This window comes from Cavia porcellus, unplaced genomic scaffold (genome assembly GCF_034190915.1).
Source record: "Cavia porcellus strain 051 isolate PalLab524CR breed Dunkin Hartley unplaced genomic scaffold, mCavPor4.1 scaffold_15, whole genome shotgun sequence".
In the NCBI taxonomy this organism is placed as follows: Eukaryota; Metazoa; Chordata; class Mammalia; order Rodentia; family Caviidae; genus Cavia; species Cavia porcellus.
In genome coordinates, this window is record NW_026947498.1 from 23,661,979 (window position 1) to 23,675,988 (window position 14,010).

Consider the following 14,010-nt stretch of genomic DNA (forward strand, 5'->3'; position numbering starts at 1 on the left):
TCATTCTATTTACTTTTCATTATCAAGATTTAAACACATTAAATATATTCTCTCAAACCATTCTGGCAAAGAGGTAGATTAATAAATATTAGCTAATTTTTATGTTAAACAATAAATAAATGTGAAATAAAAGGCATGTATCTATTTAAATGAGACAAAAAGGGAAAGATTCAAAATCTAGTCCTATGATAATATTTTCCCTTTGGTATCACTGTCACTGTCAAATATCTTTATGCTATAAAATAACCTGAAGGAGAGTAAGACTAAGAAATAACATTTTAGGCATAAAAATACAGCATTATTAACGAAGGGAAATAAAGCTTGTTTATTACATATTCATCAGGCACAACATACAAATTTTAAACATTTGCATTAGGTTTTTCAGGAAATTCACTGCTCCACTTCTAATCCCAGCTTATTTGTAGTTGAAGGTTAGTTACAGTGATAATCTAGGGAGAACATGGTACCTAATTCATAAATATTCAGCAGGTGACTTTTATTCAATAACTTGGTGAAATCTCATCAGCAGCACTAAAATAAAATGACAGTGTATTTCATATCAACAATTGGTCAAGAATGATGTGACAAGTATAAAAAAGTAGGTCATTAAATTATTAAAAAACCCTTTGTCATTGAAGGTTAAAATCAAACAGCAAAGTAGATGAATCATAATGTTATACTTTTCAAAGAAGACAAGACAACAAAGAAATTGGTTGTTTGATAAAATACAGACTTTTTAAAGCACAGATAAATTTCTGTTGATGATAATATCAACATCTTTTCTTTTTCTTGTATTTTCGGAATTTTTGATGATATTCATTTCCTCTGTTGTTTTCTGTGCTACTATCACTGTCGCTGGTTTGCTTTTGTCTCTTTCTTTTATTCATCTGATAAAGGTCAGAGTCACTTGTTTGTTGATGGGTCCACTCGTAAGAGCTGGGTCCAGCCTCAGGCTCCGGATTGGGCTTCAGTGCAGAAGTGCCAGATGCATTATTTGGAAGTGGAGCTGTCATCTCATAGTAAGGAAGCTGCAGCGCTGGATTATGTGCATGCCACTGCTGTGGAAACAGACATTCATGGACCCAGAAAGTTAATAGCTCACATGCATTATGGAGATCACCATGAGTAAACCAAACTGTATTTTCATGGAAGAAAAACACTGACTTGAAATCGGACTGGGGGTGGGGTGGGGGTGGTGACCTTAAATGGTTAACATAACATTCTAGTAGGTAATGTGTAGCTTACTACAATACAGATACACATTTTCTAACAGAAATAAAATGCATACCAAATTTATAGTTTTCAATGTTCTAGTAGCCACAATATAAAAGTAAAAATAAACATGTAAAAATTAAATAATAATGACTTTACTTTTCACAACATATGTAAAATATTACTGTTCTAATGTTATCAATATAGGAACTATGGCAATATTTTACTTTTATCATCAAATGAAGTCTTCAGAATATGATGTAATTTTTATAGTTACAGCATAACTCAGTTTGGATGCTAAATTTTCTTTGAAAATATTTGACCCGAATTGAATTACATAAAATCGACAATGGAAAAAACCATTTAACTCAAGTTGTTTCAAATATACATAAGCTCTGTAATGACCCCTTTAAGTATATATGCTAAGTGTAAATTAAAAGTAAATAAAAGTGGGCTAGGGGTTTAGCTTAGGGGCACAAGAGTCTGCCTAGCAAGTGCCAGGTTGCCATCATACTTAACTAATGCAATATGTTTACACAGTGACTGTTTACAGAGCTATGAGAGGACTTACAATTGATGTCCTCCGTACTTTCTATCATATTATATACTCAACTGAAGGAACATCAAACTTACCATCTTCTGAAAGAAAAAATATTCTTGGGGCAAAGCAGTGTTATTAACTGGAAAAACCTGCATGGGAAAGGGAGATCTCCCCAACATTTCTTCATTCCTTTAGAGAAATAAAAACAAAAAGCAAACAATACTGAAATTCCTAAGAACAAATGGCCTTTTGTATTAAAAAATTGACAGCTGTACATAACTAGAGAAAAATAATAATTTCTTTGATGGCATTTAGATTGGTTATTATCCTAAACATGCATACTAATAATCATTTGACACAAAATGTAGTGACACAGCAATATATTAATTTCCTATATGTACTCAATATATTCAGCTTTCTGATAGGAAAATGCTAGACAATACTGTATTTATATAAAGACACTCAGATATTGACAAAACAAAATTATTAGTAATTACTATAGTAGGTTTTAATTTTCTAAAGCTACACACATTTTTTAAAATTAAAAATTTTTCATTGATTTTTTAAAGGTAACTTTATTATTTAACTATAGGAATTATGCCCTTTCCTAAACAGACTGGTGAGGTTAACATGCACCCTTATGCTGCCTTCCACATTTAATTGAGATCAAGAAGAATTTTTCATTTAAAATCTATGGTGTCTTGAATTTTCATTTATATGTGTAGTATTGCCTGTTACGGAGATATTATGAATACAGATAGATCCTTTAGATATTCTTTAATATTCTAATACTACTACTCAGCCTTAGGACAGGAAGCATAGTGTAGGAAAGGGTAAATTCAGTACAAGCGGGTTGAGACAATAATGAAGTGGCAGACAACTTGATGCAACAGTAGCCTTCAAGGCAGAGGCAGGATTCAAATTCAGGCAACTGAATTTCATTACCTAAATTTTCTCTAATGTAGAAATGTGGGGAGAAAAAGAAGTGAAACATTCTGTCCTTGAATGGGTAATACTTTTAAAGATAAGTCTGAGCATTTGCCAGTCCTAAAAAGCCACTCTTATTCCTCATAGGGCTGATAAAATTAATAAGATAGGAACTACACCTATTATTAGTTTCTTGAGAACATTCTGTTCTGCAATGGAAGGCAAGAAAACAAACAGAAGGCATGAAATCCATGTAAATTTTAATGCAGATGGTAGGTAAGATAGTTTAAATTAGTGATAAAACTGTGTTAGGGATAGAAGAGCAAAAAATGGGTGAGAACAAGGCAGTTTATATATATATATATATATGTATATATATATATATATATATATATACATATGTATATATATATATATGTATATATATATATATACATATGTATATATATATATATATATGTGTGTGTGTGTGTGTGTGTGTGTGTGTAAATATATGTGTATAAATATATATAAATTGTATATAAATATGGACAGTGAATAAGTTAGGATTTTGTAAGGTACACCAAAGGGAGATATATATCATCCCTTAATCATGTCCTCTTTAGGTTAAAAGTTGTGCTTTTCCTCTACCTAAGAAATTTAGATTAAAGCTGAGGGTATATAGTGGATAAACCAGCAAGCTCTTTGTGTAGCCATGTCTATTTCCCGCCGTGTTTCTTGGGGAGGTCAAGTAAGTAATGTTGGCCCCAGGAAGTTTCCATCTGGATGGATGCCACTGCTTAAATCTCTACTCTAGTCATAATGGCCATACTGTAAGTCGGGAAGGCTGACAACAGGGAGAAATAGGGTCTGTACGTAGTAATGTAACCAAAATTCAGTTACACAGTCCTTTTTCTCATTTGTGTCCTACCCGAAGTGTGCTAACCTATTCAATGTCTTTGTTCTTGCTTCGTACTGAGTCTTAAGTTGATCTAATACACAGTGTAATTTGGGCATCTTAATTTAGATTGAGAAACTTTCTGTTCCATGACCTCTGTGACAGCTTATCAGATAGTATCCTTGCATCAAGTTGTCAGTCTATACAAAATTCTAGAATTCTTTGAAAAATTGACAGAAAGAAGTCCTAAAATAGTACAATGAATAATTAAATGGCTTAATGTAAGCAAGGCTAACACCTTGTCATTTTTGTGACTTTGACAATTGGTTAATTTTAGGGTTGGCATTTTCTGAAAGAAAAACACTGGATAATAGTTATGTCTACACTCTATCACAGGAAGACCTTGTGTGTTTAAGATGATTTAACATTTATGAAAAGAAAAAAAACTATAAAGGGCATTGTATGTATAAATCTCTACCACTTCCTACAGGATTTGTTAAGACAGAACTTTAAATGAAAATATTTTCTGTTCCTTTGCATAGGTTTGGAGAAAATCAACTTTTTAATTTTAAGTAGTAAGGTATTGCAGTATTCCCGAATATAACAAAACCCCTTGCTAAATGTTTATTATATTTACTGTCTTTACTATATACCAAAAACCATGTATTTGAGTTATCTTTATGAGAAATATACATTTAATTACCTGTAGTTATGTGAATTTATCTTTACACAGTTCTCAAAACTTTGGTTAGCTGGTTCAGAAGAGCGAGAACTCCCTTTAAAAGAATAGAATATTGATTACTTCATGATATTTTGACATGAAGTTCTAACATTAAACCATAAAATAACTTCAAATCTTTAGGACAAGCTACTGACTTAATATTTTTTGCTAATATGCAACATACACACACCTACTTTATCTCTCAGGTCATATTTATAGATTCCAATGAATCTATGAATTCTAATCAAGTTTTGTCCTGAAGTGATGGCCATATTATATTCAAATTGCACTGACAATGTAATGTGTAAGATGTATCTTATCTTTTTGTTCCAAACACCTGTAGGTTATAAATGGCAAACAGTCAGTGTTATCTGCTTCTAGTGCAGAAGTCTACAAAAACCTGTTTAACTTAACACAGGGTATGTCTGATCATAGTATGCTCTGCTCATCTGGTGTGAGTTAAGTGGGCAGTACCAAAGAGTGTGATGCAACCATGCATTAAAAATGAGTGAAATTCAAAGAGAACTCTCCCTTTTTAAGAAAATACCATTTTTGTTATTTTTATTTGTTTGTTTTTGGTAGAGTAATTGATACATCAATAATCTGCGCTATTTGTGGGAGGCAACATAAGTTTTGTAATGGTAAACTAGATGGGCTCTATCAACCCCCTGTAATCTGGAAGGGCTAGAACATTCTCTGGCTATTTCAGTGACCAGTTACTGACTTGTGTGAAGTACAAGGATTTGAAGCAATTCGTGTCAGGAAGCTTTACTCCAATATCAATAATGGATTACTAAATAGCTACCTTTGGTCACCGCTTTTACAGGGGCTGAAATTCAATGTTTGGGCATACGTATAAGATAGCTTCCTTAGAAAGACAAGTGGGCAAATATCTTTTAAACTGTAGATATTTGCTGTCACACATTAGCTACAACAAGATCAGCAAACAGCCTTTTTATACACAATCAAGGGTTATCCTTATCCAATTTATACAGATTGTTCAATTTGTGAGTTAACAACAATCATCATAATCATTTACTTGCAGATTATAAAATAGAACATTTAAAATATTAATATAAAAGAGAAATATAGGTTTGGCAATACTAATTATGTAACATTATATATTAGACATGTGTTTCGAGAAAATTTAATAGTAACCATAGACGCACTTTTTTCGTCTATACATAAAAAAAGAAAATAAGATGCTTACACCTTTGAAAATAATAGCAATCCCCAAATACACTTTAAAGATTAGTGAGAAAACTTACCAAATCGATACTGCACATTAATTGGTCTTCCATACAAACGAATACCATTCAGCAAAGCTATAGCATATGACACCGATTCAGGGTGTTTAAAGCAGACAAATCCAAAGGACTTTGGCTTTCCTTCTCTGTCCTTGCATAGAGTCACTTTGGTTAGTGGTCCTGCCTGTAAGAAACTTAAAAATTATTTTGTCATAAATCTAAAACACTTTTGTACTCTCAGATAACTCAAGTATATTCAATTTGATGACTAAAAATAATTTGTTCACATCTTCTTAATAACAGATATCATAATTCCTCATACTTTATATTTTTGGTTTATCAAGAAACATTTATGGAAAAGGAAATTCTAGATAACAGTTCCATGTATTAAAAAAGAAAGAACTATTATATTTCTCCTAGGCTTCACAGATCAATTTTCTAAGCATTTATACCTAAAGTACTCTGTCTCACTACAAACTAGCCGTGCTTTTTTAAAAAATTACAATTATTAGTGCATATTAATTGTACAAAATGACAAATTTTATTTTGATATTTCCAAACATTTATATAATATGCTTTCATGTCATTAACCTTAAATTTTATCTATCTCTATTCAACTCAAAAATAAAATCAAATAAAATGCAGTGACAAATTCAATGTTGGTTAGGTTATTCTCAAAAAGATGACAAAATTATATCAATTGAAATTTTTCTAAGAAAGAATAATTCTTAAGAATTATTCTAAGAAAGAATTAAGGATATGAAAAAAATCTTCACAGTAGAAAATTAAGTTTATCATGTATTTTGATATGGAAATTCCATTTGGTAAATATTTAGAAGAAATGTTTTAATATGATTAAGACTTTTAAATGGGTACATTATTTTTAAGAGTAAAAAATTAGGCTCTAAATCTAACAACTGGAGATATAATTTTGTGTTGTATTATAAAAATGGAATAAGTAATATTATAAATTCCAAGTATCCAGACCGTATTGAGGGAAATATCTATAGTAGGTAATTAAAAATAAAAAAGCTGAGACAGATATTGTAGAAATATATAAATAAGAAAAAATTATATCATTTCAATTGCAATCATTATAGGAGGAACTTACAGATTTACACAAAGCTGATTTAGTGGCAAGTGGTTTAAACCTTAAAGATTATTTTTCTTTGAAGAATTAAATACATAATAAATGACACTGATATCTTATGATTCAATCTTTCTCTTTTTATTCTCTCTGGCACAGGAAGAACTAATTCATCCTCAGTTTTAAGGATGACCTCATCAACAAATCAGTTTTCCCACCTAATCAACAAGTCAGTTTTCCCCTCTCCCACTAGAATTCTTTGTGACTGTATTTCGAACTATGTATTATTAAAATTTAAATTACCTTTTTCTTGACTATCTTTATTCTAGTGTTTGTTGATTAGAAGCACAATAATGAAACTGACTTGATCACTTCAAAGTACAGAAATTTGAAAGACAATGGTAAATGATATATATATATACAGTAATATAAAAACTGTATATGTTCTACAATTTTTGTTTTTCTACTACTAAGTATAGGAAAGCATAGAAACAAAATATGCTGAATTTGAACTTTAAAAAGCAAATTTCTATATAACAAAACTTTTTTAAAGATATAATTCAAAAAGAAATTTGCATAATTATCATAATCTTTTAATCCAGAATGAAACACATTTGTTTTGCTAGATTTTGTTCACTTTAAGCGTTTTAAAGATTATTACATATTGCAAATACTGCTGATACAAAAACTGAAAGAAAAGATACCTCATGCTAGCAAATTCTTCCCAAGCAAAAACAAACAAACAAACAAAAAATAGTGCCGAATCTACTAAGTGAGATTTACATTTTGTTTAGGTGGATAAAGGAAATCATTAAGAGGTAAGATAATATGTATTGTCATATGGATCTATACATTGATACAAACTTAGTCCTTCCTCACTGGAAATCACATTTATGTGTGAGCACATGTGTGTATGATCACTTATCTGAGTTATTGCTACCCTATAACCATGGATCCGCCTTCTTTTTTAGAGGCTCAGCATACAAGAAACCTGGGAGAAATAACTGTAAGTTTGTATTTTCTCTCTTCCATTGTCAAGATCATTTTAGGTTAAAAAAAAAGTCAAGAGTTTGTTTTTTTAAAGGCTAAATTTAAGGGTAAATTACAAGGAGAAACAAAAAAATATGAGAATTTTTTTCTTTCTTTTTTTTCCTTCTTGTCAAGGAAAAGAAACCTCTCCACCAAAGTATGTGTTATTTATAACTGAGGGACACTTTAGGGAAAAAGGTAGGTCCTTTCGAAACCAAATTTAAAAAAAAGTATCCCTCTGGTGCCCCTATATATTACTGGAAATTTAGCTTGATCTCTTCTCCCTTGGAACTTCCCCTTATTCTGTTAGGTAGAACTCACTCTTACTTTCTCCCCCCTTAACATTATTACTAATAGTAACAGTGGTATTAGTAGTAGCAGCACTTAGTATGTGCCATCTGTAGTTCTGTTTTACCTGTTAGCTCAGTTCTTTACAATCACATTATACTGTAGATAGTATTATTCTCACTTGATGTTTGAGGAAACTGAGGCACTGTGCTTCTCATTACTGACTCAATGTCATACTGTTAACTCCAAATTGCACTCTTTCAGTCACTTTCCTATACTACGGACCCTTCTGTTCTGCAGATTCTGCTAAATCACAGTAATTAATTTGAAATATCAGCTTTCAAAATGGTCCATGGGGTAGGTCTAAAATTTGTGTGCTTCAGCGCCTTCGTGCTTGCTCTGTAATTCTGGGGCATTAAGTGATGACTGCGTGGCCGAATAAAGAACCGTTTGGGTAAATGTGACCTATGTGTATACAACAGGTGGCTGAGGACACAGCCCACTTAACCCGTAGGTACCAGGCCTTGGAAAGTTTTCAAAGATTGTTTTGGAATGAAACAAAAGGGGCTTTGGCCAAGCAATTAAGTGCTCAAGTTAAAGAAAACTCGCTGCCTCATCACCCCAAACCTCATCTATTATGCTAAAATAAAACTCTCCGCTTGAAAGGGCTTAGGGGAATGTGTCTTGTCTACACCAGTGGAGACATTTAAAAAGCGACACCAGGCATTTTGTGGGGTGCAGACAGAGGGTGCTTATCACCTGAAGGCGGTGACTGAGCTGTTTTCAGGTCTGCTTCAGGACAGCGGGCCCAGCCTGCCCCAGGGAAGCCCTCTCTCACAGCTGGGGTTGGGGAACCTCGTTTTTTCCGCACTCCCTGGACTCTGTGAGGGGGATGGGACCGCGATCAGCGACCCCAGCCCCGGCTGCGCCCCCGGCCGGCAGTACCCTGGCGGAGCTCCAGCTGCGGGCGCGGCGGGCGGGGCGGGGCCGGCTCTGGGTCCAGGTGCGCCCAGTTCTCCGGCTCCCGATCGCGCGGCCCCGCGGACGGTACCTGAAGGAACAGCTCGTAAAGAATCTCTTCCCGCACGCGGGCCTCTAAATTCCCCACAAACACCGTCCTGTCGGCCTCCTCCTGAGTAGGGAACATCCCTCCGTCCGGGGCCCTTGATGGATGAGGCCCCCCAGACCCCGCCCACTCGCCGGGCTTTACCGCGCCGCCCCGGAGAAGGGGAGGGACTGGCGCCGGGAGCAGGCGCCGGACGGGGCGGGGCCAGATAGCCACGCCCACCGGCGCCCGCGGGAACCGTCCACTGCGCTCGGCTCCGCCCCTTATGGAACCTAAATCGGTGGGAGGGGAAAGTAGTTGCCGTAGGCACTGAAATTATGGCATATTTAGTCAGAAAGTGCTCCCAGCTGTCCTTCAAAATGACACCAGAAATTTTAGGTGGGTTCTGGGCAACTTGAGAAAACAGCCAGTACCAAGGATCCTGACAGCATCCTATAAATATGATCTGAGTCTTGAAGACAGCCCTTGGGCTTCGATTTGGTGCAGTGGTAGGGGTTAATTCTGAATCAAAAAGAGTATTTTTACTTGGTGTTGATAGATCAGAAAAAAATATTTTCTAAATAAATGCCTATTTTAGGAAATATTAATTTTCATTTACTGTCATTACTTATGTTATGGCTTTGAACGAAAAACTTCCCTGTCAAACTCAGGTTATGTTTCTTCAGGAATGACTCGGACTAAACATAATGAATATAATGTACTAAGTATTTTCTGACTGCTTCTGGTTAGGCACTGGCTTTAGTCCTTGAGAAGCAGAAGTAATTATAGAAATCTGCATTGTGAGAGAAATAGACTTCTTATGAATACATTACGAGTAACATTAGCAGTTAGCTTCACTAGATATTCATTTGTCCTTAAATCTTATTTCCTGTTTTGCCCTGTTGCCTCTATCATTTTTTAAAGATATATTTCTTGTAAGATATGAGAAAGTTAAGGAAACTGGTGCATTGCAAGGAAACACTATATATTGAGCAGGTGAATGAATATCTGCAAGCATCTCTTGTGTGCAGAAATCTTGATGTATTTATGTTTATTTATTTCGTAAGTCCTATCTAAGCCAACATACTTCATCTTTAACCTTCCCTCAGGCATTGCTTCTCTGCGAGCTGTATCTTAGGTTTCATTGCACAAATTTCATTGTTTATATAGAATCCTGCGTGTTGTGTGTATTTTCAAATAGTTAATGATCATAGTATATTGTGACATTGAAATGTGCATCATTCGTTGTCTAAAAATATACATGGCTTTTGTGTTCATTGTCTCTATATAAGTTTATGTTGCTTGCAATTCTAGAGTACTTGTTCAATGATATAAACTCAAATTCAGGTGACTTACTCAGTTTTTTTTTTCCAAATTGACCTCAATAGACAATTTTCTAATGTAAATGTACTGTATTTCCTAACTCATTAAATGCATGCATGGTAATAAATGTAGCAATAGCTAAAAATAACTTTCAGCATTTTGGGAGCATAGGTAGGTGTTCATTGCATGAACTACATGGAATACTCTTCAGAATTTAACCTTACTTCACACATATTAAGATGTCGTATATCTCTTGTATAATTTATAAAGTAAAAACATTATAAACATATACATGTTTGCTCATGTATATAACTTGAGCACCCTCTTCTTTCTTCTTATTCTGGGTGATTCTTGCTTTCTTTTGTACTTTAGCCTAGGCAGTATATTTGCAAGGATATCCTAAACTCTGCAATCTAGGTTAATGGAATGCCCTATCTGTGTTGTACCATAATTACTTAGATATACTTTTGTAAATTCCTCCCTGTGGTAAACTGAGATTAAATAAATCTATTTCAGTACTAACACAATCCCTAACATATTTGTGTATGTATAATAAATATTTGTTGAAATAATAGTTTGAATAAATGAGCATCTGTATTTTATATCCCCAATAGCTAAGACTATATCTGAAAATCAGCAAGTAGTTAATAAGAGTTGAACATGAATAAATAAATGAGTGGGTGCATAGAGGAACTTGGCAAATCAGTGTTAAGGCAAATGAATGTTAAAATCAACGTATTTTTTTAAGTAAGTCTTCATTATTTCATTGTTTTTTCCCAGTACTTGTACTGAACACAGGGCCTTCACTGAGTTATATACCACAACTCTCTTTATTACTCTTACTTTTTTCTTTCCAAACAAGCTCTTGCTAAGTCACTAATTTGCCCAAATTGCAACCAAATTTTGATCCTCCTGCCTCAGCCTCACAAAGTGGTAGGATTACAGGTATGCAATCTTCACTCTTTATCTTTATTCTGATTTTTCTAAACATATTTCCCCAAAGTAATTGCACTCTTTTTGACATGTGTTTCAGATGAGTTTATTATAAAGCAATATTTTCAAAACTTGAACAAATAAAAAAGTAAAATTTACCAATATCTAGAGGTAATTATTTCAGAGGAAACCTTTCTAGATTTTGACCTATGCATGTATATATGTAATGCAGTTTAGAGACCATATTTTAGTTATCATTTTCAGCTTGCCCTTTCCTCTCTATATCTATAGGTTTTCTATAATTATACTTATCTACCTACCTTAATTTTTACCCACCCTAAACATAATTAAATCAATTTCTCATTGTCACCTATATGTTTCCTTTTTAGACTAGGATAATGAACATTCTTCCTCGAATAGGTTTGTGTCCATGTGTACCATTGTGATATGCAAGGACTTTTGGTTTCTGAGGGAAAGTCTGTTGGATGCTTAACTGCTGTGTGAAAAGAAAGATAATAAGATTTTTGACACATTGTCAAATTAAAAGGTTATGACAACTATGTTCTGATAAAAGAATAATTCTCCTTCTCAAACATTGCTCAAGAACTATAATTACTTTTAAAGTACATGCTGGGAGAAAAATAAATGTGTAAAAATAAAACCTATAATATTTTTAAATGGTTGTTATATAAAAGCAAAAAAGAACTTTTTATTTTCAAATTGTAGCCTCAAGAGACACACTAGAATTTCAAATTTTAAAATAGCCTCTGTTTTTTGGATATAAATTACACACACATGAAAAGCCTGTAATTATACTTGACAACTTCAAGAGTATGAGTTTCATTATTGATTGTGGTTTATAAAGACAACTTATTTTGTAATCAAAATGAACACAAACCACAATGTTTTTTTTTTTTTTTTTTGTTCCTTTCCATTTCTGGAATTTTCTAACGACATATTTTTTGTAGGCTTTTGAAAGACATACTCCTCCAAACCACTTCTGAAACCTTGAGGTTAAAAGGAATACAGAAAAATATAATTAGCTTTTTCATTCCCTTAAGGTGACTTGTGTAGCTGAAACTTTGTGACTTATTATAGAGGTTTTGACTTAAAGATCTTTCTCATAACCATAAATCAGATGGGCGAAAACAAACTACCTCACTTTTTTTTAAAAAAGAGGGAGGAGCAAAAGTCACTTTTACAGTGTAAACTGTAACCTGCTAGCCTGTGACAATTCTATTAAAGAGAAACCTTAATGAATCACAGAATTTCTTTTTTGGTGAATTTGAGTACTTTTTTACTTTTTCAGATTCCAAATGAGAGTATATATTTTTCTATGTTTGATGTGCTGTATACGATCTGGTAAGATACTTACTAATAATCTTCTTTAAAAATTGCAAAACAATAATTGATATGGCGTGTATTATGGGATAAGCAGGTTTGGCATCTCAAAATGAAGAAATATGTTATGCTTATGGATATTAATTATAGGAAAATGAATTACTATAAGATTTGTGTCTATATGGATTCATGGCTTGGCTAAATTAAAGTTGTATATTTTAATTAACTTTCAGATAATTGATAACTAGAAAAACTTTTACAAGGTGATGTGGTCAAGAAATACATAGAAACAACTGAGAAACAGAATTATCTCATAGTATTGAACTTAATTCAGCATTTGAAAATCATGACAGTAAATATTTTGTTTTGATTTCATTCAACAAATACTACTTTTAAGGAAAATTCTTACCTACATAAATTATCAATTGCAAAGGAAACAAACTATGTATACAATATTTTTCTTGTTTAGCATAACAAGAACCAAAATTGTTTTATGACATTGTTGTTAAGTCATAACATTTAAAGTTGTTAAGAACTTTATTTTTCAGGTTTATGGATTATGGTAATAAAGTTTACTAATTTTAGTAATATCATTTACTACTTTATGGCAATAAAGTAGAACTACTTGTTCTTGTTCTATTTTATAAAGTAGAACAAGAACTACTTGTTTTAAATTATGGTGATAAAACAGTAGCAAATATGAAATTCAAGATGATTAGCTTTCTGTAGAGATTCTTTGAAGACAGATTATTTTCTTTATATTTTAAACATATTTCTAAAAGTAATTGCATGTATACTCAAAAAATCTCAAAATATCAACTTGAAGTTAACATTATTTTCTTTATTTTCAATTGAATATTTTATTGAACAATGTCTACTGGAAATGCTTGAATTTTATTTTCATAGACATATTTAAAATGATAGTAATGTGTCATTTGTAATTTATATGTTAATCTTTAAGTCTGTATGTCTCATGGTACCTGATTAAATATGAGGCTTGACTTAAAAATGGTGAATTTTTAAACAATTATTGTAGTGAAACATGCTTTGCCACTATTCTCTCTCAAAATATTCCCCCTCGCTCCCAGCATACTTTTCCCATTATTTTTGCTTTTTTCTGAAGTGATTCTGGAGGTCCTCTCTTATGTGACACTGGTTGTGTTGTCAAGGTTACTTGAACGTCCTCAATTAATCCAAAACATTTACCTTTTCTGGTAATTTTATTATGAGGAAAAGCCAGAAGTTACACAGCCCCAGATCTGGTGAATAGTGTGGACAATGGTACACTGTGATGTTTTAAGAGTGTGCCTTTCTGTTGGCTAATAGCAGCATTCACTGAATTTGTGTCCACAGTTTCTAACAGTTTTTGTTATTCCTCTAAAATAAAAAGCACCAGGAATCAACAACTATTTCCACAAATGGCCAAACAGTAAATATTT

At 33.0% G+C, this 14,010-nt stretch overlaps 1 protein-coding gene across 4 annotated transcripts; it reads right to left on the minus strand.

Moving 5' to 3' along the window:
• Window positions 1-298: 298 nt before the first annotated feature.
• Window positions 299-9,179, minus strand: Rbm11 (RNA binding motif protein 11). 4 transcript variants are annotated; one of them, XM_063224733.1, is made up of 5 exons: window positions 8,981-9,179; window positions 5,547-5,709; window positions 4,261-4,333; window positions 1,846-1,942; window positions 299-1,058 (listed from the first exon to the last, which is right to left on the minus strand). In XM_063224733.1, exons 1-5 carry the CDS (start codon window positions 9,074-9,076, stop codon window positions 771-773), a joined length of 717 nt encoding a protein of 238 aa, XP_063080803.1. In that variant the 5' UTR covers window positions 9,077-9,179; the 3' UTR covers window positions 299-770. The 4 variants fall into 4 exon arrangements, with proteins under 4 accessions (XP_063080803.1, XP_063080804.1, XP_063080806.1 ...); XM_063224734.1 differs by having other exon boundaries at window positions 5,547-5,719; window positions 8,981-9,152; XM_063224736.1 differs by having other exon boundaries at window positions 8,875-9,019.
• Window positions 9,180-14,010: the final 4,831 nt, after the last annotated feature.